The sequence below is a fragment of the Dasypus novemcinctus genome, chromosome 11, assembly GCF_030445035.2.
Source record: "Dasypus novemcinctus isolate mDasNov1 chromosome 11, mDasNov1.1.hap2, whole genome shotgun sequence".
Lineage (NCBI taxonomy): Eukaryota > Metazoa > Chordata > Mammalia > Cingulata > Dasypodidae > Dasypus > Dasypus novemcinctus.
Genome location: NC_080683.1, coordinates 56,253,776 through 56,278,591, shown reverse-complemented (window position 1 = coordinate 56,278,591; position 24,816 = coordinate 56,253,776). Strand labels below are relative to the sequence as shown.

General features: G+C 35.3%; 1 protein-coding gene across 5 annotated transcripts in view; it reads left to right on the top strand.

The window, feature by feature from the left end:
• UBE3D (ubiquitin protein ligase E3D) overlaps positions 1–24,816 on the top strand; it is a 188,386-nt gene that overhangs the window by 32,864 nt on the left and 130,706 nt on the right. For 3 of the 5 annotated variants that reach the window (XM_058307084.2, XM_023589982.3, XM_058307083.2), the window contains exons 5-8: positions 3,411–3,480; positions 11,287–11,356; positions 12,556–12,664; positions 15,809–15,972. In XM_058307084.2, coding sequence (XP_058163067.1) covers positions 3,411–3,480; positions 11,287–11,356; positions 12,556–12,664; positions 15,809–15,972 — 413 coding nt within the window. Of the gene's footprint in view, positions 1–3,410; positions 3,481–11,286; positions 11,357–12,555; positions 12,665–15,808; positions 15,973–20,098; positions 20,285–21,807; positions 22,271–24,816 lie in introns of those variants that run through there. The other 2 variants (XM_058307082.2, XM_058307085.2) reach the window with 2 other exon arrangements.

Below are 24,816 nucleotides of genomic sequence, written 5' to 3'. Positions count from 1 at the left end.
ACCTGAAGATTTCTTTTGTTCTTAACACTCGTAATCTCTTGTGTTATTTTTGGTGATGACCAACATAATAAAATTTTTGTGTCTTTTTATAAAAGGATAATAAAGATGGCACCTCAACTTTTTATGAGAGTCATAATGTTGTTCTAGATTTGTAAAGTCTAGCAACAAATGTGACTTCGTTTTATTTTTTTTTAAAGAGCAAATGAAGTTGAGCTTTAATTATAGTATTGCTAGTAAAAATGGCTAAAAGCTTTACTTTTACTTACCTGGGGTACTTAAAAATAATTTTTTCATTTTGGTGATTTGTTTGTTTTGTTAAATTCCTAAGTGTTTCTTTTTTGTTTTCTTAGAAAAAATGTTTGAACTTTGTAAACATTCACAAAAGTAAAAAATACATATGAACCTCACTATACCCATCATCCTGATTTATCATGTGTACTTCATCTGTCCATTTTTCCTTTTTTCCTTGTGCAGAAGTGCTTTAAAGCATTATATCATTCTCTTCTTACATGTTTCAGTGTATGTCTAAAAATATGATTTTTTAACATAACCATAATGTCATCACACCTAACAAAATTGACCATTATTCCTTTTTTTAAAAGATTTATTTTATTTTTCCCCCTTCCCCCACTGTTGTTTATGCTCACAGTCTGCTCTCTGTGCCATTTGTTGCGTGCTCTCTATGCCTGCATATCTTCTCTTTAGGAGGCACTGGGAACCAAACCTGGAACTTCCCATGTAGGGGAGAGGTGCTCAATCGCTTGAGCCACTCAGCTTTCTGTTTTGTTGTCTCTCATTGTCTTTCCTCTTCGTTGCATCATCTTTTGTCTCAGCTCACTGTGCTTGCCCATCATGGCAGCTAGCTGTCTTGCTCATCTTCTTCAGGAGGCACCAGGAACCAAACCCAGGACCTCCTATGTGGTAGGGGGGAATTCAGTCCCTTGAGCCACATCCTTTTCTCCATTATTCCTTGATGATAGAATAACTAGTCTCTGTATAGATTTTATCAGTGTTCTCAAATGTATTTTTTACTTTTGGTTTGTCTGACTCCACACAATGGTTGTTTGAAGTAATGTGTTTTTTATTGATCAGATTTAAAAATTTTGTTTATTCATGCTTGGTAAGGCAACAATCTTATTTAAGCAAATAAACAGAAACCACTTTCCTTCATTAAAAGGAAAAAACAGTGGTATGAGAGTAATTCTAAATGAATTATATAGCAGAACATGATGAAAAATTTTCTGCTTTGTAAAGAAAAATTCTGAAGCATTGGTACCCTGTATTACTATAATACCCTATATTAGTTTTATGTAAGTATATTAGTTTATAGCAGTATTATAACATCCTGTTAGTTTTTAGTAAAACCTTTAGTAAAAGTTAATAAGGGTGGTCAGATTTAACGTGTACAAAACAGGAGCTTTTAAATAAATGTCTTTGATACCAATAAAATATACCATAGAGGTATATTTTACTATAAGAAAAAAATGGGACTGTCAAAAAGTAAACCTTTACAGTTAAGCATACCTGGTTTCTGAGTTGTGTTCTTCCTGTAACCTTGCCTGGACCCTGAACAAATTGGCACCTGCTTTTGTTTCTCTGTTTGTCTATTAACTATGATGGGAATGACCCCATCTAGTTACCTGCCTTGGCCAGGCTCCACAAGACCTGCTGTCTGTGATGTACTGACTATAAAGATGTTAACCTAAAGGCCAGAGGTGACACCACAATGTGAGGACAACTCTGTGAAAGGGCCGGGATACATTTTTGAGTAAGATCTGATCTGAGTTATGGAACTCGAACTGTATTTTAATTTCCTCAGCCAAGACTCTTAGAGAAAGACCCAAAATCTGTCAAATCCTGCAGCCAGATAAGCCAGATAACAGATGGTTTCTTCACTGTAGGAAGAAACTCATCTAAGGATTCTTTCAAATGGGGAAGAGCCTTAGGGCATTTATGGAGTTTTATGAGTAGCATGGGTATGAGACTGGGCCAAAGAATGAATCATAGAGAAAGATCTCGATATAAGTTCTATAGTTGCTTTAGACTTTTTTGACCTCTCACTAAAGTATGAAATGTATTTTTACATTAAGATCCAATAACACGCACACACTTCAGCCAGGTTTCTTGAAGCAATAATTACCATATATATAAAGCACTATGATATTTTTTTACTCTATTTCTGTTTTTTTAAAAAAATGCTGGCTCAGACCCACCGAATCAGTTCCATGACCCATGAATGACTTGTGACCTGTAGTTTGTAGCACACTTAGGGTAGAGCTTAAATGCATGAACTTTAATGTCCTAGGGTCCTCGATTCAAATTATCAGCTATCAGTAACTAGCAGCAGACCTGTGGAATGTAAATCAAATGAGCTTCTTGTATAAGTTTTCAGGAAATGGTTATTATATCAAGGGAAATATAACTGTATTCCAACTTATCTAAGCAGTTAAGACTAACTTCTCAGATTAATGCAAATGTCCTGTATCAGAAAGTCACTATCCTCCCTTACTTTGACCAAAACTGTATACTGTGGTTTTCCAGGAATGGTAAGCTCAAGTAACCAGAGTTGCAGAGCTTTCTTCTCCCTGCCCACCTGTGTTCTTCCATGTTGTAGTATGTCTGTGTGAGAGAAATGCTTTAACAAAGGTTATTACTGTGGATGAGAAAAGAGTATTTGTGTGTGTGTTTAATGTTAGATGAATACTAGCACTTTTAAATGTATCCCAAATAATGAAATAACATTTTAAAATATTTTGAAGTTTAAGAATGTTTCAGGATTTTGTCCCAGAACATTATCCATCTTTCCAGTGATCCCATGTGTCATAAAAGGAAAAATAGAATTACGTGAACATGTTAAGTATTTATGACTTCTAAATTGTGGGTGATTATGAGTAATAGATTATTTTTACATAAGCTACATGGAACTAGGGGTTCCATGAGTTCTGACTCTGTTACTCTACCCTCTCTGCCTCAGTTGCCCTCTATCTACATGTTCTATGTTAAATTCCACACCAATGCAAGATATTAATAATAGAGTGGTCTATGAGAAGCCTGCATGGTTATTCTCTAAACCCACAATATCTCTAATAATTTTAAAAAGTATATTTGAAAGTGCTTTTTATAAATGTAAGGTGCTTATTGTTCAAATTAATTGGCAAATTTGGATAATTACGAACTGACTAGGTTTGGAAAAGTCAGTCTATACATAATTCTTCCTTTAGATTTTTGACTTGAAAAAAATGATCTCTGAGCATGTGAATTATGCATACAAACTAAAAGTATTCCCAGTATTTAGTAGAGGGCAGAATAAAATGTAAAGTTCAATATAAACTCTGGGGACTATGTTAAAATTATATATTCCTTTTAAGAAAAGCAGAATGACATTTAAATGACATTTTTCTCTTCTACAGAAACCAAAGGCAAATACCAAAGTAATTTGTAAGCGTTGCAAGGTAATGTTGGGACAGACCATGTCATCAGGTAAGGATTTCATAACAAATCAAAATGATTACCTTCTTATTAAAAAAAAAAAACAAGCAAGATTTTATATATGGTAAAGATAAGTGATGAATCTATGTTATAGAAATGATGCTTTTTTAAATAGAAGCAACTAATATATCATCCAGTATTCCAAGAAGCTTGTATAGTTTAGCCTTTGAAAGTACATAATATTGAGTTTTAAACATTAACAAGTTGAGTCATTTTCAAAAGCTTCATATCCTCTTTGTAGATATAAAGCAATAGTATAAAATTTACAGTGGTTCTGTCCTGAAGAAGATTGCAACATTTTTCTTAACTCCTCAATCAGAAGAGTTGATTTTCCAGGCTGCCTTCTGCCCCAGGGCTGTATTTTGGGGCTGTGGGATGGGAGGTGACCTGTTGAAATAGAAGAAGATATTTTCTAAGTTTTGTACTTTTTTTCCCTGCAGTGTTAACTATATTTTACATAGAGACTATGTTTTACCCCTTTAAAATATAATAATGAGATTCCTGATGATGCAAATGCATGGCTATTTAAAGATATGGTTTTAAAAGGTCTGGAGAACTATAATGTGCTGTGTTAGCTTTGTGGGTGAGGAATAATTGGTTTTAATGTAATTAGTTAGAAGATGTGATTTAGGTGAAGCTATTGTATTTAGTGGGAAGGCAGATGCTATTTTATGTTTGTTTTTTAAATTGTCAAAATTTTGTAAGTAGCTATTTTCTCAAAGTGAGCAGAAAAGGAAGAATGAATAGTAAAGGATGCCACCCTCAATGGTATTTTTGAAGAATGAAAGCAAGCACCTTAAGCAACAATTTAGAAAATGTTAAGGCTTCCAGTTAAATAAGGTGAATTGATATTTTAGTTATTATTTCTCTCTTCTCTGAAGCTCAATTAAAGCGTCAGTTAAGGACTAAAAATGATGTGTATGCACAAAGACAAAAGAAATGGAGAAGAGATGTAAACAAATTTTGGAAGCTGTAAAGCTGAGAGACACATGGTAATGAGGAGGAAGCAGCTGCTCAGGTGTCTGTAGAAAGTTATTCAGATGAGGAATGAGTGGATGTTTGCTGTAGAATCCCAGAACAGCTCAGAATTTGGAGGCAGCAAGAAGCAACATGTAACAGGGAAAGGAGTTTGAGGCAAGGGGCAGGAGGCTGTATGATTAATTTATACATAGCGCTATTAGACTCCTAGATTTTCTTTTTCACTTGTCACTTGCTTGTAACAACCAGGAAGATTGGAGGACCCTTTCTTGAAATAATGGACAAGTACCAATTAGAGAAAAGGACTTGGAGACGCTGATTCTCAGAGTTTGGGCAATAAAAAATGAGTTTGTAGTTAATCATCCTATCGGCAGAAAGCCTTGCTCCTATACACCTGAGCTTCCTCTCAGCAGTGCCTCATGCTTAAATATGAATGGAATGCTGAGGATCACCAAATATTTGAGAAACTTCTAACATAAAAGAGACAAAAGCAAGCAAATAAGCAAGCAGAGTAAAGGCACTCAGATGAAACAAACTAAGTATGGTATAGAAGAAAATCTTTAAAGAAAAGCCAACCATAATAAATGTCCTTGAAGAAAAGAAACAACATAATTTGGAGACATTAGAATTAAAAATATAGTAGTTTATAAAAAAACTAATCAAAGGACTGCAACGTAAAATTAAGGGCATAACCTAGAAATCAGAACCAAAAAACAGGAATGAAAATTGGAGAGGAAATATTTAAAAATTTATCATGTAAGCTTCTTGAGTAAGAGATGCTATCTATTTTGTTTATTACAGTAACCTTGGCACTTAGAACAACATCTGGCACATTGTAGGGACTCAGTATATATTTGTTGAATGAATGAATAGATGAATGAATTGAACCTTTTAGAACACCAAACATATAACTAATAGGAATTCTAGAAGGAGAGAATATAGATAACAAAGTGTAGGAAATTGTCAAAGAACAAAAACAGCAAAAACATATTACAAGACTGTTTTCTAGACCTTGATTTGAGTTTCTTAACTGAAAGGGTCCATTGAGTGCCCAGTGAATTAATGGAGGAGTGGCAGGGAAGCCACTCCAAGCCACAACATTGAGTAATTTCAGAACAAGAATGAATTTTCTAGAGAAAAAATCAGATAATATCTAAAGGATTGAAATCTGCTATTGGTTATTTATCACCAAAACTAGGGATTTAGAAAGAGATGACATAGGGTTTGGGAAACAGAGTCCAACACAAGAGAGCAGGATAAGGAAAACCCAGGGTGAGAGATGTGCTGCAGGCCTAAAGAATAGTGAGCTTGTATTGAAGCAGGGAAGGTTGCTATAAAGACTTTTCCAGTTCTAAAGTGGAGTTGATATTTGTTGGACCATGTGTAGAAAATAATCTTGAGACAAGTCATTCTATCTTTGGGAAGAATTATCTAAAGGTACTTGGAAAACTAAACAAATGAAAAAAGAAAGCAATTTTGAACTGCAGGAAAAAAACAAGATTGGACAAGAAAGGAAACATCTCACTTATTATTATGGTCTTAATAATGAAAACACTAAATATTGATTTTTACCAAAAATTATGTGTAATACATAAATATATTAGGAGGGTGAATAGGTGTGCATGTTTGTGTGTGTGGTGGTAATAGTATAAGAGGGACTTCTAAAAGTTAGTCCATAGGATTTTACTTCCAAAAATGTTGATATAAAGAGGATGTAGTTCTTTTCTGAAGAGTGGAATTGTCCAAAACTGGACAACTTCAAAAAATGTATTGAAACAACCATGTGAGGGCAGTGGGAAATAGCCAAAGTTAAGCAAAAATTCGAGAATAATACAGTAATGAAAAACTGCTACTACACTGAGTAAGAATGGCAAGATTGTGACCTTTCTAACCTGGGGGAGTTGCCATCCACCATCGCTACTCCCAGATCAGGCAGAAAAAAAATACCACACCTTTAGTGTCTATAGGTGGTGGATTTGGTTCAGGGTAGATGGCAGAGAATCTAGAAATTTAAGGGGGAAATTTTGGAAGCTAGAGGGCAATAGAAGAAATGAGATAACTTTGTCACACAACCCAGGCTTACTGTTAAACTACACAGGCCCACAGTAGCTGCCAGAGAGCCCAAAGAGAATTGAAAGCCTGGGGAGACCTGTGAATTTGCTGTGCCTCTGGTTGCATTCCTCAATCCACATACAACTTGGGCAGCAGAAAGTGGAAGTCTTCCCTTCTCAAGGTATTTGAGCAAAACCTCTACCTATGTTATTTGCTGACAGCTGGATTATGCAGGTATAGTGGGTATTTTCTAGGGAGTCAAGCTAAAAAAAAAAAAAAAAAAAAGAGAGAGACATCAGTGGCTATACATTGTGAAGGAGACATTTCACAGTTTGAGTCCAGGCCATTTAATTACCTACTAAATCAATAAACCAGCAGGTGCTGCAAGAACAAAACATATTCCAGAGTTGCTATAGTTATTTCACACAATGTCCAGCTTTCATGCAAAAAATTACTAGAAATACAAAGAAACAAGAAAGTGTGACTCATGCTCAAGAAAAAAGAGTCAATAAACTAGCTCTGAGTAAGACAGTGTGGGATTTAGCAAATATATTGAAGAAGTTATAAGTATGGCCAAAGGAAAAAACCTAATAAATGCACGAATAAAACCTCAATTGGAAACTTTAGAAAAAGAACCAATTTGTAATTGTAGAGCTAAATAAAATAGCTTAAAAAAATTTACTAGATGAGCTAAACTGCAGATTTGAAATGGTGAAGAAAAAAATCATTGAACTCGAATATAACTTAATAGAAATTAATCCCGAGAACAGAGAGAAAAAAGATTGCAACAAAATGACCAGAACCTCAGAGATTTGTGGGACAATATCAAGTCTTCCAACTCACAATTAATTAGAGTCCTGGAAAGTGAAAAGAAGAAGAAAGGAGTACAAAGATATTGGAAGAAACATCTCACTGAAATCTCAGCAAATTTGGTGAAAAATATTAACTTTTAGATGCATGAATTTCAAAGAACCCTAAGTAGGATGGACAAAAAGAACACTTCACACAGGCATGTTGTAGTCAAATTGCTGAAAGCCTAAGATGAAGAGGAAATCTTGAAAATAGCAAGAGAAAAACAACATATCACATAAAGAGATGATACAATGTATCACTCATATATGGCATATGGGGATGAAACAATTAAGGTGTACTTCTCAGAGCAATAATGACAACCAAGAGGACACTGAAATGAGATTTAAAGTGCTGAAAGAAAAAATTAAAACAAAAAACACCCATCAACCAAAAATTCTATAACTAGAAAAACTACCCTGCAAAAATGAAGGCAAAATAAGGACATTTCCAGATGAATAGATGGAAAGAATGCATTGCTAGCAGACCTACACTACAAAATGCTAAAGGATATTTTTTTGGCTGAAGTGAAAGATACAAGAGCGTAAGTTGAATTCATGGGAAGAAATGAAGAACAGGGAAATGTAAAATATGTGGATAAATTACCATAAAAGCAAACTCAAAAGAAGTAAGCAAGCAGAAAATCAAAGCCAACTTTTCCCTGCAATTCCCCCAAGTTGTTAGAATTAGAACTTTTATTTTGACTGCTTTGAGAAGTGAGGATAGAAATGAAAACTATACTGGATGGAGAACTTAACAGGTAGCTCTACAAAAAAAAAAAAATGAGTACCTCGAGGACTTTCTGCTTGCAATGAAAGTAAATCAGAAATGGAACAACACTATGGTATTACAGACAATTACCAGTCCTTGGGACTTCAGGGAATTTCAAGTCTTGAACTTGGTTTAATGTGTTTTGAACTAGACATAACCCTGAGTATCTGGCAAAACAGAAAAATTAACCTCTGGGGGTACTTCCCTTCATTGTAAAACTCATATTATTCCCGCATAATTCTGCAGATACAGTGTTCAGCATCCATCTGAAGATAAATAGGCATACAAGTAAACTAGACTTCATCAGCAAGAACTAATAAAAATAGCAAACAATAGAAATAGACTTCTATAAATGGGAGACTGTGATGCAGTGATTAGTAATGTAAAGACAGATTTGAAAATATATGAATGGAAACACTAACAGTAAGCACATTTGGAAAAGATCCATAATACAATTTAGGAAATACATGTCATTGAACTTAAAAAAGTTAGTGGGTGGTTTAATAGTAGGTTAGGCACAGCTTAAAGAAAGAATTAGTGAACAGCAATAAGAAAAATATCTGTTATTTAGCACAGAGAGAATAAAATGCAGAAAATGTAGAATAGAGAATAAGAAATATAGAGCCTACATGGGAAGATCTAATGTATTTTTAATCAGACTTCCATTAGAGTAGAGAGAAAAAAATGGAACATAGGTGATATTTGAAGAGATTGTTACTGAGAATTTTCCAAATATGAAAAACAACAATCTACAGATTCAGAAGGCCCAGTGAATTCCCAATATTGTCCAAGTAATATAAATTAAAAGAAATCTATAGCTAGCCACATTAGACTAATATTACAGAAAATAGAAAAGAAGGAGAAAATCTTGAAAGTAACCAAAGAAAAGTACAGACTATCTTTAAAGGAGCAGCAGTAATGGAAGTTTGAAGACAGTAGAATCATATAGTCAATGCTCACAAAGAAATAACAGTTAACCTAAGATTTTATATCAGGTGAAAATGTCCTTCAAGAGTGAGGACAGGGAAGTGGATTTGGCCCAGTGGATAGGGTGTCTACTACATGGGAGGTCCAGGGTTCAAATCCAGGACCTCCTAACCCATGTGATGAGCTGGCCAATGCACAGTTCTGATGGCATGCAAGGAGTGCCATGCCACGCAGGGGTGTCCCCTGTGTAAGGGAGCCCCATGCACAAGGAGTGCGCCCTGTAAGGAGAGCCACCCTGCTTGAAAAAGTGCAGCCTGCCCAGGAATGGCACCACATACACGGAGAGCTGACGCAGCAAGATGATGCAACAAATGAGACACAGATTCCAGGTGCTGCTGACAAGAATACAAGCAGGCACCGAACACACAGCGAATGGGCACAGAGAGCAGACAAGGGGCGGGGGGAGGGGAGAGAAATAAAGAATAAATCTTAAAAAAAAAAAAGAATGAGGACAAAGATAAATATATTTTCTGACATACAAAAACAGGGTATTTCATCACTTATTAAATTTCTTACTAAAAGAAATTTTATCTTTATGTCAGAAGAACATAACCCTAGATAGGAGGTCTAAGTTGCAAGAAGAGGGAAGCGGACTTGGCCCAGTGGTTAGGGCGTCCTCTGCTACATGGGAGGTCCGCGGTTCACACCCCGGGCCTCCTTGACCTGTGTGGAGCTGGTTCATGCGCAGTGCTGATGTGCGCAAGGAGTGCCGTGCCACGCAGGGCTGTCCCCTGCATAGGTGCGCCCCGTAAGGAGAGCTGCCCAGCGCGAAAGAAAGTGCAGCCTGCCTAAGAATGGCGCCAATGCACATGGAGAGCTGACACAACAAGATAACGAAACAAAAAGAAACACAAATCCCCGTGCCACTGACAACAACAGAAGCGGACAAAGAAGACGCAGCAAATAGACACAGAGAACAGACAACCAGGGTGGGGGGAAGGGGAGAGAAATAAATAAATAAATAAATAAATAATCTTAAAAAAAAAAAGTTGCAAGAAGAAATTGTAAAGAAAATGTGTGGGTGATACTAAATGACTATTAATTGAACTATATAAATAGTAATAATATATCTTATGGGGTTAAAAATTACAGAATTAAATTATGGCTGAACAAGAACTGACAAAACTTCTAGGAGATAAAGATAGCTACCATCATGACTCTTATATATATGCTATTTATTGATCCCCCCCCCCTTTTCTTGCTCATATATTGAGCAATTGAAAACATTAAAAAAAATAAAATTACCAGGAACAATTTTTCATCTTTTAAAAAATTGTTTGACAATACCATTTTTAATGGTGTGTATATTTATCTTGCCTAAATGTATAGGCATGACATTTTATTTAATCCATCCTCAATTTTTAGGTATTTAGTTTTCAATATTCTTTTATTATTTCTTTTTCTTCAGCATCTTTATAGTTAAGGTTTTGCATATATCCATGAGTCTTTCTTTGGGATAAAATTTTAAATGTTTAATTATGGTGCAAAAACATATATTTATTTTTCAAGGCCTTTGCCAAATTACTTTCTAGTCTATCATTTTTAATTTTGTGACAGTAATCTGTGAATAAGCATATTCATTTCTTCATCAGTGCTGCACCTTATAATTTGAAAATATTGTTGGTTTGATCTGGTTTAATATTCATGGTTTTCTGTAAACTAAGTAATCATATAAACATATTTGGTAAGAATTTTATGTTAGAGTCTGTGAGATTCTGGGTAAATACTAATGTGAGGTTCATGGCATCCATACATGGGCTTTGGGATACTATAATTAAAAAGCCTTTATCCTCTCAGTTTATGGCTCATCTAGAGAAATAAGGATGTCAAATGACTAATATGTGGATAAGTGGGAAATGACTGTAATGAGACTTTTATATAATCTTCTGTAAGTGTGAGCAGAATCTTTTTGCTGAACAGATCCACGATTTAGGGCATGCATTTCTAAAATGACACTGTGCCATCTGAAGCCTCAAAACTATCTCCATGGAATCACCAATGCTTTGTCTTCTGAAACTATGTAGTTTTTGGAAAATTTTACTCAATGTTAATTTTACCAGTATGTTGAATATTAATTTAGAATGTCATACTTTGGAACTGATACTCTCATAATAATTTAGCATATTAGGAGATTCTTAATTTTCCTCATTTTGTTCCTAGAAATCACAAAGTTTTATATGACAGAGATAATTATTCAGCCATCTGAGAGGAATTTTCCCATCATACCAAGGTACAAATAGCAAATTGTTTATTTTATTATTTCAAATGTAGGGAAAGGTAGATAGAATTACTATTTGGTAATTCATTTTTATTTATAGTTCTCTTTATATGAGAAGAAAAATAAGCCTTTGAGAAAGGTATTTAGTTATTTGAACCAAGCCACACATAAAAGACTTGAGGATTTATTTATTTATTGTTTTGTTTACATAGTGGTATAGACAAATGTGCTCACATATATCTACTGATTCAGGAAGCTTTTTGTGTCACATATTCAGGATCTTAAAATCTCAGTTATCAATAGATCTTTAATTATTTCTGGTTTTATTTCAGTCAATTTAAAATTTGAAGTATGGTCAATTTTCAAATGACCCTTATGTTTTAAAAAATGGTACTTAACCACTAAATCTATTAGAGTTTGTTTTCTTTAAATCTTTAAAGTTTGCAAACAAAAATGAGCTTTGTGTCTTTATTTCAGTTTATTTATTTTTATTCAAAAGTTATTTCAAATTAAAAAATTAAAATAAAAGACAAAAGGTAGCTCAATAAGTTATGGACGCATTACACCTCAAACATTCTGTCCATACACTTTTATCTCATTTAATTCCAACAACAAACTCAATTGTTTCTCCAGTGTTCAGAGAAATACAGATTAATTAAATGATATAGCCAAGGTCTCCTTATTAATGAAAAAGAGAGAAGAGAAAAAAACAATTTATTTATTGATGCTCAAAAGTTTTAGCAATCTGAACGTAACTTTGAATTTCATCTACCTGTACATACTTTGATTCTGTACCTCAGAAATGACACTTTAAGGAAATATAAAATGGAAAATATGGTAAACAATACTGTCTAATGTTTGGGAAGAAATTTTTCACTTTCTTTGTAACCTAGTTATTCACTGTACAATGTGCTACAGTGCAAATGGAATATTGACTTGTGCAAACATGGAATTTTTTTCCTTTTCCAGTAGGGAGGAATAGTTGGGTTAGAGGACTGGAGAGTAGGTGATAAGAAGAATAAAACAAACAAAAATCTTTAAAATATATTAAAATTTACATCAGCATCAGTTGTGAGGGAAAGACAACATATAGAAAAGTGTGGCAAGCAGATGTCATGCCTTTTAGCTACCCTGTGGTTATTTTTGGCTCATCTTGCCAGTTAGAGTTATTAGGAGAGGCACATTGTGAAAATTGGTTTTTGTTCAAACAGGTCTCAGTTTGTTCAGAGTGTTATTGCCCAGTGTCTGGTGGAACTCTCCTCTGCTAGAAGCACTTTTAGATTCACTATTCAAGGACATGATGGGAAAGCGTACATCTTGGTAAGAAATGATTTCATCCAGTTTTTGTAGCCTAGTAAGCCACAGTCTGAGAATTTCTTTAGTTTTTGTCATTCTTTTTCTTAAATCTCAGGTCTGGAAAATAACTGATTAAAAATTGACTTTTAGGATCAGTTTAATTCATAAATCAAACTCAGTTTAATTACAAATGGTCAAATGCCTCTATGGGCTAAGAACTAGAGACATAGGAAAATAAAGCCCAATACCCCACACAATATGATTTTTTCCTCTCAATTTTTAGTGGCTTATCATGGTCAGTATAACACCATTCTGCCTTGCTTTTCTTTTCTGTTTTTGTACACTTATGTATAAAAGATGTATTATTGCCCCTGTTTTTTATTATGTAATTATTGATTTTTTTGTTTACATAAGTAAGACATTCTTGTACAATATTTGGAAAGTAGAGAAAAGCAAAAGAAGAAATTAAAAGTCATAGTTAATCTCATCAACCAGAAATAATCCCTTTGGTTTCTAGACTTTCAAATATATTCTAAATATTCCAAAATTGGGATTGCATTTTTTCCATCATTTTCCATTATGTAATTCTTTATAAACATTTTTTTAACCTCTGGAAAATTCCATAGAACATAATTTAACTATTTCCTTATTGACCACTTATATTGTAGTGAATTTTTTCATTATAATAAATAATGGTGCTTTGAACATCTTTCTATATCAAATTTAAGTGTATATTCAAAAAATTTTAGAGTATATATTTAAAAGTTGTAAATTTCAGCTTTTAATTGTGTTGTCCTAACACTCTGGGAAGTTAATATTAATGGGAAAAAAAGGGTTGAAATTGTAGGTGGCTGTCTAGAAATTGGAGTAATTCACAGTCATTTTCATTTGTGTTGTAACCATAAAAGGAAAAAGAATCTAGGCCATACGTTTTATAAATGTATCCCTGTGTGAGAATAACTCAGTGGCTAGAAGATTGTCGCTCTTTCAGCTGAGTAGTGGCAGGGGTGTGGTAGTAGGAGTATGTTCTTCCTGTTAAGGCAATTTTGTTTCATGCATTGCAATTTATGTAAGATTATACTTAAAAGTAGGGTTCTCCTGCTTTAAAAATATTCATAATCACTATGACACTTAAAATCACAGAACTTTGATGTTTGAAGGGTAATGGCAAGTTTAGGAGGAGAGGATTTGCAATGAGCAGAATCATCCCCTTCATGTACCACAAACATCTGATACTATACTGCTTCTATTAAAAATATTGTTCTGGGGGAGCAGGTGTAGCCCAGTGGTTGAGCACCTGCTTCCCATGTATGAGGTCCCAGGTTCAATCTCTGGTAACCCCCCCCATATATATATGTACACACACAAACATATACATATATACATATGTGTGTGTATTGTTTTCAGAAAAGAATTTGCACATTTACATGGAATCCAAGAATCATGACCCAAGTCTCTCCTCTGCTTCCATGTCTGTCTTATTCAATCGATAAACATATATGAACACTTCTTATTTGAAAGACACTGTTCTAGTTGCTCAAGGTAGAACAAAAATGCCTTCAAGGAACTCATTGGCTAATTGGGAAACATGGTAGAAGTAAGGAGGGAGAGGGTTGAGATTGTCTTTAGGGGTGGCTTTGTAGCCAGCCAGCCAGCCATTACAGGGACCCCATGCTATTCTAATTACAGATAATTTATGTGCAAGGCTAAACTATTTCATGACTGAAATTGATACTAAGTATAACCTCATAGTCATGGTCAGAAATTACTTTAGGGTTTCTATTGCAAGATTTTTCAAGTTGAGTATCAGGAATAGGAACTTTTTATACATAATAGATATTTAAGTTTAAAAAATTCTTTCAAAAAGTAATACATTCTTGAAATGCATTCACACAACACAAAAAACATAAGTTGTAGTTCCCTCATCTTGTCTCCTCCCCTGCCCTGCTTCATCATACTATCCAGATGTAATCACTATTAAAGTTTGGAATATGCACTTTTTTGTTTTTCTAACCTCATGATAAGTGTGTACATTGAGAGGTACATGTTTGGGAAAAAAAGTCATGTGATTAGCATTTTTCTGAAACATGCTTGCTTCACATAACTATGTCATGAACATTGCTTCTTGTTAGTGTAAATATAGATCTGTCTCTTTAACAACTGGTTTTCCATTGTATTCCTGTTAAAGACAATACTCCACTGAAAATATGCTTTGCACATGGATTTTAATACTTCCTTTAGAAAGTAATCTTTGAAATAGGATTGCCCAGTATTAAAATATATATATTTTAAACTCTGATAGATATCACCTTCCAAATCAATGTACAGCAGACATTCTTGGTGCCCCACCCAGATCCCCTTTACTGGGTGAGTGCCTGCATCCCCCGTCTGCTGAGAGTGTTGGCTACTAATGGCTCAGAGATATTTTCTCACCTGTTCTCATTGCTACTGTCTTCCATCCCTGTCTGGTCAGACTACTGCCAATCATTGACCGAGTCAGGGGTCTAAAAGGCTGGTTCCTCCTGCCTTAAGACGGGACCAAGTCTGTAGGTGCAATTCATGCACTAGAGCTTCTTATGGGATCTGACATCCATGCCTAGCTCCTTCCCCTGCCTTGTCCTGCTTCACTAACTCCTTTCATCTGAGAGTATTCCTGCAATGAATCGCATGCACCCAAATCCCAAAACTCTTCCACCAGCAGTGTATGGGAATGCCCATTTCCAAATTCCTCTTCCAAAGTGGTTGTTATAAATTTTTTATTATTACTCATGATGTTAACCTTTTTATATGTTTATTAATCACTTTTTTCTTCCATTAATTTGCCTATCATATTCTTTGCCTCAGCCAATTTCTGTTGTGCTGGTTCTTCCCCCTTATTGATTTCAGGAGCTCTACATTATATAGACAATAACTTTCTTCTAGTGTATTGTCTTTTTAAACTTGAAAGAATCAGTTGCTCTTTCAAATTTGAATACTTCAAGTACATTAACTCCTTGTATCCTCTCTACCAAATTTTGTGCTTTGGAAGACCAACCCCTACTTAAAAATTATATATAACATTCTGCTATATATTTTTCTGGTATTTTTATAATATTTTTTGAATGGTTGTGTGAGATGTTGGTAGCATAGTGATATCATTACACTTGACTTTTGTCTTCACATCTTTAGTTATGGCTTTTAAACACAGACAGTTTGGTGATTGGATTTTTGGGAAATTCTAAAAGTAACAAAAAATTCCCCCTGTTGGAAGACTCGTTGAAGACCTATTCCAATTCTGCCTGGAATGCTGTCAAGGTTCTCTATCAGCCTTGCATCAAAAGCAGGAATGAAAGGTAAGTTGTGCTTTTGTTTTCTCATTCCATGTTACATTTAGCTTCTGTTGCCATATTTGGAGTTTAACAGATGAGCCAAATGGTGCTGTATTACTTCCTTCCTTAAAGCTGCTAGGAGTCATACTGCTAAATATTATGCTTTCAAAGTAGATTGAGTTAGCTCAGACGAACCCTGCTAATATGCAGAAAATTTGCTTTTACTGAAAATAATTGGTCTTTTTCTTGTAATCTCAGCTGTGGATACATATGTGCTGCAGTACTAAATCAAGCTTCACCAACCATGAATACTTACTGATAAGCACCTTCCAGGCATTAGGGATACAGTAGTGAACAAAAAAATAAAAAAGTTCTTTCCTCCTGGGATTTTCATTCCAATAAGGGAAAGGCAGACCATAAACATAACACAGGCAAAAAAATCAAAGACTCATATGTCCCTTACTAGGTTTCAGGCAGTAACCTAAGGGCTTTTAGCTCATGTAAGCCTAACTACTACCTTGCAGGGTAGGTAAAGTAAGGACACTAAGAACCAGGTGTTAAATTAATCTAGTGAAAAATAAAAGCAAGGTAAGAGAGTATCAGGATAGGTGTTGAAATTGTCATTTTACATGGAAAAATCTGGGAAGGGTCCTCAGATAAGATGACATTTAAGAGGAAAACCTGAAGAAGTTAGGAGTGAGCTATATCTGAGAGCAGAGCATTGCAGGTAGAGGGAGCAGCAGGTGCTTTTATGTGAACACATTGGAAGTTTACACAAGTCCTGTACTTTCAAATGGGTTTGATCAAATATGTTCTAACAGCAGAAAGATCCCAGTCTTTTTCATGGAAGTAAATAAGTCATTTTTTAAAAGTTACTGTTTTTCTTTTTTCCAAAATTATGCAAGTAGTACAAATCAAAGATTCAGACAAGACAGATAAAGTAAAATATGAAAATTTCTCCATCATGTCCCTCTCCAGAAGTAAAAATCTTGGTGGATATTATTCCAGTCCTTTTTCTATTAATTTTACATCTTCACATAATTTACATGATACAATATATATTTTTCACACTTAAAAAAATATTGTATCTTAGAATTTCTTTCAATGTCATTGCTTGGGATTTTATGAAATGGATGTACTATAAATTATTTAACCATTTTTATACTGACAGACATTTGGGTTAATACTTTTTGCTTATAATTAGTATTGCACTGTTTATCTTTGTACATGTATTTGTTTTGCAATTATCTGCAGGTTTTTCTGTAAGAGGGGTTTTCTAGAAATAGAATTGCTGAATCAAAGGATGAACATTTAATATTTTGATAGGTGATACCGATTTGTTTTTTCAAAAGGCTTTGCCAATTAATACTCCCACCTGAAGTTTCTATCAATGTCCATTTCCCTACAACCTCACCCAAACTGTCATTTAGATTTTTGCCCTTCTGATGCCAGTCTAAGTGAAACAGGTTCATTTGATTAATCTTGTGTTATGTTGAGGCTTGATCAGAGAAGATGGCTTATGTGTTTTACATTTTAGGGAATTTATTGAGATTTGTGTGCCTGTGTGTATGCCTTTATATATTTAGATATCTATAGGCAAGATTATGACAATCTTTTATATTCATTTTTTCATGATTTGAAATGTGAATTTTTGAGAAGGGTTTGTTGAGTCTCACACTGTCTAGAAAAACCATTTACTTCGGGTCTTGGTATCAGTTTTTACATTATATATTTTGAAGCTATGCTATTAGGTCCATAAAGGTTTGTGACATGACAACTTAACTGATGGTACATTTTATGAATAGGAAATATTGTTCTTGTTCCATTTGGCGCTCTGGCCCTTTAATTCTAATTAGCATGATGTTACTATGGCCATCTTTACTTTCTTTTTCTGATCACTAACTTGTTATATCTGTTTCATTTTTCTTTGTTTTTAGCTATCCTGTGCCATTTTATCTTAGATGTATGTCTCCTAAACTTCAATGTGAACATTCTATTTTAATAGTGATTGGTTTAATTCACATTTATTGTGATTATTGATATAGTTGAACTTAGTCTTGCCATCTTTTGAACTGGTTACCTTTTTTTGGTGTCATTTCTTTCCTTTAATGATTTGGAAGTAAAAATCTGTGTCAAATTTCTAGAGGTTGGGTGGCGGTCTTGGCCCAGTGGTTAGGGCATCCGTGAACTACATGGGAGGTCCGCGGTTCAAACCCTGGGCCTCCTTGACCCGTGTGAAGCTGGCCTATGCGCAGTGCTGATGTGCGCAAGGAGGAGTGCCCTACCACGTAGGGGTGTCCCCGCGTAGGGGAGCCCCATGCGCAAGGAGTGCACCCTGTAAGGAGAGCCACCCAGCGTGAAAGAAAGTGCAGCCTGCCCAGGAATGGTGCTGCACACATGGAGAGCTGACACAACAAGATGACACAACAAAAAGAGACACAGATTTCTGTGCCACTGACAACAGAAGCGGACAAAGAAGACACAGCAAATAGACACAGAGAACAGACAACCGGGGTGGGGGGGAAAGGGGAGAGAAAAAAAAATCTTAAAAAAAAATTTCTAGTGGTTCACCTTGAAATTTTAACATATATATATAAACTTATTTTTTATTATTACTATATAGATTAATTAGTACCCCTCCCCTTGATTAGAACAGGAAAGACTCTTAACAAGGTTTCACGTTTCTTTTCTTGCTTGCTGCCTTACCTACCCTTTTCCCTATGTTGAGATTATCTGAGATTCTGATGTTGGTAGTTGTGTTTATTCTCAGAGAATATATCATTCCAAAGTCCCATTCCATTTATTTACCTCTTACTTACATATATCATGATCATGAATGTTTTTATATTTTTACTTTATTTGTCCATTTACATCAAACAGAATGTTTGGTATGTTTTTTTTAAATATATACAGGTAGAATTCTGTTTGATGTATCTTTTTGCGATTTATTTTTTCACTCAATATTCTTTGCTCCACTTTTTAAAAATTCAAAAATAATTTTATTATAACACATATATTTATAACATAAGTTTGCCATTTTAACCATTTTTTACCTCTCTAACCATTTTTAAATGTACAATTCAGTGACATTCATTACTTTTACAATGTTCTCACTGGCTTCCATTATTAAAACTTTTTCATCACCCAAAATGGAAATGTGCTTCATTTTTTAATTTACTGGAGCATATTCTTTAGTGGTTCTTTAAAACTGGGACTGGAGTAGATCCTTGCATATCTAAAAACATCTTACACCTATTTTGTATATCTGAAATCTTTAGGATTTCCTTATTTTTGGCTTTCAGAAGTTTCATGAGGATGTGTATAGCTTGAGTGTTCACTCAAAATTTTCTCTTATATCCTAATTTGTTCTTGTTTTATAGAAGCATTATTCCCCCAATCTCTGTGAGAAAAGTAATTATACTTAAAATCTTCCTTGGGTGTTAATTCTTCTTTTTGAAAAGAGAGGTTGTGTTTGATATGCACCTCTCTTTCGTGGTGTTGGTTTTCCCAAATGTTTTGTGATTGCACTAGAATTCTTATACTACAACATAAGCTACAGGCAAGCCAGAAACTTTGCCCACTTGCCCTTATAATATCCAGATGATGAATATTTGCTGTAGGTGTCAAAAAATGTTTGCTAAGTAAGTTAATGGTTTTCTGCTTATTGTTTTATTTGATCATTACTTTTCATCTATTGGTGACTTTGGGTTCTTGTTACCATAGCCTGCCTTGAGGGATTAGTAGAAGAGAACTCAAGGACATACTTTCAGCCTGGGTGCCAGTCTGTCTTTTGGGAGTTAAGAAAAGTAGGTGATTGTGGATTTGGTTATGGTGAGGAACCTTATATTTATTATTATGTATAGTCTTTACACTGCCTTTCTTGAGAACTATTACAAGGATTCAATGTACCTGTCCATTGTTTCACTCTTTTTTTTTTAGAGGTTTATTTTATTTCTCTCCCCTTCCCCCCATCCCCACCAATTGTCTGCTCTCTGTGTCCATTCGCTGTGTGTTGTTCTGTGTCTACTTGTATTCTTGTCAGTGACACTGGGAAACTGCATCTCTTTTTTGTTGCATCATCTTGCTGCATCAGCTCTCTGTGTGTTTGGAGCCACTTCTAGGCGGGCTGTGCTTTTTTTTTTTTCCACAGGGGGCAGCTCTCCTTATGGGACGGACGCACTCTTTGCATGTGGGGCTCCCCAATGCTGGGGACACCCTTGCATGGCACAGCACTCCTTGTACGCATCAGCACTGTGCATTGCCCAGCTCCACACGGGTCAGGAGGCCCTGGGTTTGAACCCTGGACTTCCCATGTGGTAGGCAGATGCTCTATCAGGTGAGTCAAATCTGCTTCCCTGTTTCACACATTTTTAACAAATCCCTGTGACACTGGAAATATGACTACAGTCAGTTGGGTTCTGCTGTTTTGATTAGTGTTTTCTTTTTTTAAATTCTGAATGCCTTGGGGACAAGTTGATGTCCAGTAAATGGGCTTGATTACTTTAGTTTGCGTCTTTTATTGTAGTTTTCACCCAGCTATTATTTGATTCTTTGTCCCCTAAAGATAGTAACAAACTGAGTAAACATCCTGTGAATTATTTACTTTTTTCTTTTAAAGACATCAGCATCTTTTTGGGCATGACTGAGCAATCTAGGGACTTCATGACATATTTTTGGCACATGGAGTAGAGCATTAACCACCAATTAGCTACAGTTTTTTTCTAGTGGAAGTTTGGATTGCCGGACAGTAGTCTAAAAGAGGAAAATAGCAAATGTAACTATGGTTTTATTTCCATGAGCACACACAAAAAGGTGGCATGTAATATTTTTAGAACATTCCTTCTAGCAAGAGGCATATTTCTCTTAATATTTTGAAGTCTGTTGTCATCCCCCAGTCCTACCCCGTCCACCCCAATTTTCACCCTAGTATTTTTTTTTTCTTTTGAGGACTAATGGTTTTTTATTGCTCCAGGTTTTACATGGGGGATTCATTTTACATCTTAACATTCCTTTAGTCTGCATTTCAGAGTTTAGGTCCTAAATATTAACTTTTTTAGCTTTGGACTCCAATCTAAGGTAACTTCTGTAATTTCATTCTGCTAATATGTCAATCCATCTGTGCCTCATATTCTCTAGACCAGGGGTGTTTTTATACCCACGGGAACATTTGTCAATGTCTGGAGTCAATTTTGGATGCCACAACTGGGAAGCTACTGACATTTAGTGGGTTGAAGCCCGAGATGCTATTAAATACCCTACAGTGCACAGGGCCCAAACATCAGTAGTGCCAAGGTTGAGAAACTCTAAAACCAGGTTGTATGTCTACCTTTTCCTTCTGGGTGTTAAAGCCCACTATTTTATCAAAAATTTATTTAAGCCAGCATGTAAGAGAGAATATTGACTGTACCATGAGCCAAAATCCTTAAAATGCCACTCGTTAAATTTGTTAGAATAAACAGATTAAGTGGTTCAATATAATACGAATATTTATTGTTTCACTCCTTTTTTAAAGGAGTGAAAAGTACTTTAAAAAAAGGAGTGAAAAGTACTTTTTCCCATTACTTTCAAAAGATGAAATGTCTGATAGGAATCTGGAGAATCTGGGGAATTTGAACTGAGAAAAACTATTCTACAGTCTCACTTTTAATGGCATTTTTTGGAAAATATACTGAGGGATAAATGTTGATGAAATATTATATTTAGGGAGCTGATGTGGTGAAGTGGTTGAGTGCCAGCTTCCCACATATGAGGTCTGGGGTTTAATACCTAGTCCTGGGTACCTCAAAAAAAAAAAAAAAAGAAAGAAAGAAATATTATATTCACCCCTGTTTTCAGTAAAATTTAGGTTTCTCCCTTTAGCAACACTAACAAAGAAAAAAAGAGAGAAGATGCAAATACACAAAATAAGAAATGAGAAAGGCGATATCACCACTGACCCCACAGAAATAAAGACTATCATAAGAGGATATTTTGAAAAACTATATTCCAACAAAAATGACAATCTAGAGGAAATGGACAAATTCCTAGAAACACATAAACAGCCCATATTGACAAAAGAAGAAATTGATGATCTTAACAAACCAATCACAAGCAGAGAGATAGAATCAGTTATTAAAAATCTCCCAACTAAGAAGAGCCCAGGGCCAGATGGCTTCACAGGTGAATTCTATAAAACATTCCGGAAAGAACTGACACCAATCCTGCTGAAACTATTCCAAACCATCGAAACAGAAAGAACATTACCCAACTCCTTCTATGATGCCAACATTACCCTAGTACCAAAGCCAAACAAAGACATCACAAGAAAGGAAAATTACAGACCAATTTCTCTAATGAACCTAGACGCAAAAATACTTAACAAAATACTTGCTAATCGTATTCAACAACACATTAAACGAATTATACACCACGACCAAGTGGGATTCATCCCAGGTATGCAAGGATGGTTCAACATAAGAAAATCAATCAACGTAATACACCATATAAACAGATTGAAGGAAAAAAATCACATGATTATATCTATTGATGCAGAAAAAGCATTTGACAAAATACAGCACCCTTTCTTGATAAAAACACTCCAAATGATTGGAATACAAGGAAATTTTTTGAACATGATAAAGAGTATATATGAAAAACCTAAAGCCAATATTGTTTACAATGGAGAAATCCTAGACTCCTTCCCTCTAAACTCAGGAACAAGACAAGGATGCCCACTGTCGCCGCTCCTATTTAACATTGTCTTAGAAGTACTTGCTCGAGCACTGAGGCAAGAACCAGAAATAAAAGGCATTCAAATTGGAAAGGAAGAAGTCAAAATTTCATTATTTGCAGATGACATGATCCTATACATAGAAAACCCTGAGAGATCTACAACGAAGATTCTAGAACTCATAAATGAGTTTAGTAAAGTCGCAGGTTATAAGATCAATGCACAAAAATCAGTAGCATTTCTGTACACCAATAATGAGCAAGATCAGGAGGAAATCAAGAAACAAATACCATTCACAATAGTAAATAAAAAAATCAAATACTTAGGAATAAATTTAACTAAAGAGGTAAAGAACTTATACACTGAGAACTATACAAGATTGTTCAAGGAAATCAAAGAAGACCTAAATAAATGGAAGACTATTCCTTGTTCATGGATAGGAAGACTGAACATTATTAAGATGTCTATCCTACCAAAATTGATCTACACATTCAATGCAATCCCAATAAAAATCAATGCAGCCTTCTTTAAGGAACTAGAAAAACTAACTATGAAATTTATTTGGAAAGGAAAGAGACCCCGAATAGCCAAAGACATACTGAAAAAGAAAAACGAAATTGGAGGAATCACACTACCTGACTTCAAAACATACTATAAAGCTACGGTGGTGAAAACAGCATGGTATTGGCATAAGGAGAGACATATAGACCAATGGAATCGAATTGAAAGCTCTGATATAGAACCTCACATATACAACCACATAATATTCGATAAAGCCACCAAACCCTCTCAACTGGGAGAGAGTGGCCTATTCAACAAATGGTGTCTGGAGAACTGGATAGCCATATGTAGAAGAATGAAAGAGGATTACCATCTCACACCTTATACAAAGATCAACTCAAGATGGATCAAAGACCTAAATATAAGAGCCAAGACCATAAAAACCTTAGAAAGCAGTGTAGGGAAACATCTACAGGACCTTGTAATAGGTAATGGATTTATGAATATCTCACCAAAAGCACGAGCAGCAAAAGAACTAATAGATAAATGGGACTTCCTCAAAATTAAAGCCTTCTGCACCTCAAAGGAGTTTGTCAAGAAAGTAAAAAGGGAGCCCACACAGTGGGAGAAAATATTTGGCAATCATATATCTGATAAGAAACTTATAACTTGCATATATAAAGAACTCCTACATCTTGAAAATAAAAAGATAAACAATCCATTTAAAAAATGGGAAAAAGACTTAAACAGACACTTCTCCGAAGAAGAAATACAAATGGCAAGAAAGCACATGAAAAAATGTTCCAAATCTCTAGCTATCAGGGAAATGCAAATCAAAACCACAATGAGATACCATCTTACACCCATAAGATTGGCAGTTATGAAAAAAACAGAAGAATACAAGTGCTGGAGAGGATGTGAAGGAAGGGGAACACTCATCCACTGCTGGTGGGAATGCAGAAGGATCCAACCATTCTGGAGAACAGTATGGCGGTTTCTCAAAAAACTAGCCATAGATTTGCCATATGACCCAGCAATACCACTGCTGGGAATATACCCAGCAGAACTGAAAACAAGAACACAAACCAATATATGTACACCATTGTTCATAGCAGCATTGTTCACTATTGCCAAAAGTTGGAATCAACCCAAATGCCCATCAACAGACGAGTGGATCAATAAAATGTGGTATATACACACAATGGAATACTACTCGGCTGTAAGAACAAACACACTACAAACACATGTGATAACATGGATGAATCTTGAGAACCTTATGTTGAGTGAAGCAACCCAGACATTGAAGGACAAATACTACATGACCTCAATGATATGAAATAAACAAGCTGCCCTAGATAGCAAGAGACTGAACGATAGGCTTGCAGGAAATCGGAGGGTGGAGGAAGGATATGAGCCGATGTCTGCAGGGGTGGAATTTAAGACGAGATGGTGGTAAGTATGAACACAAAGAAGAGATAAAAGGGGGGCAAGGGGTTGCCTTTGCTTGGGGCTTTGCGGGTTTGAGGGTGGCTGGGGAGGGACGGGTGGGTAACGTTGCCCAAAAGTGGGGGGAGGGAGGGGTAGCATACGAACCAGGAGAGGGTCAGGTGTTGGTGGAGAGTAAAATGCCGAGAAAATCATATCAAAATATAATAAAG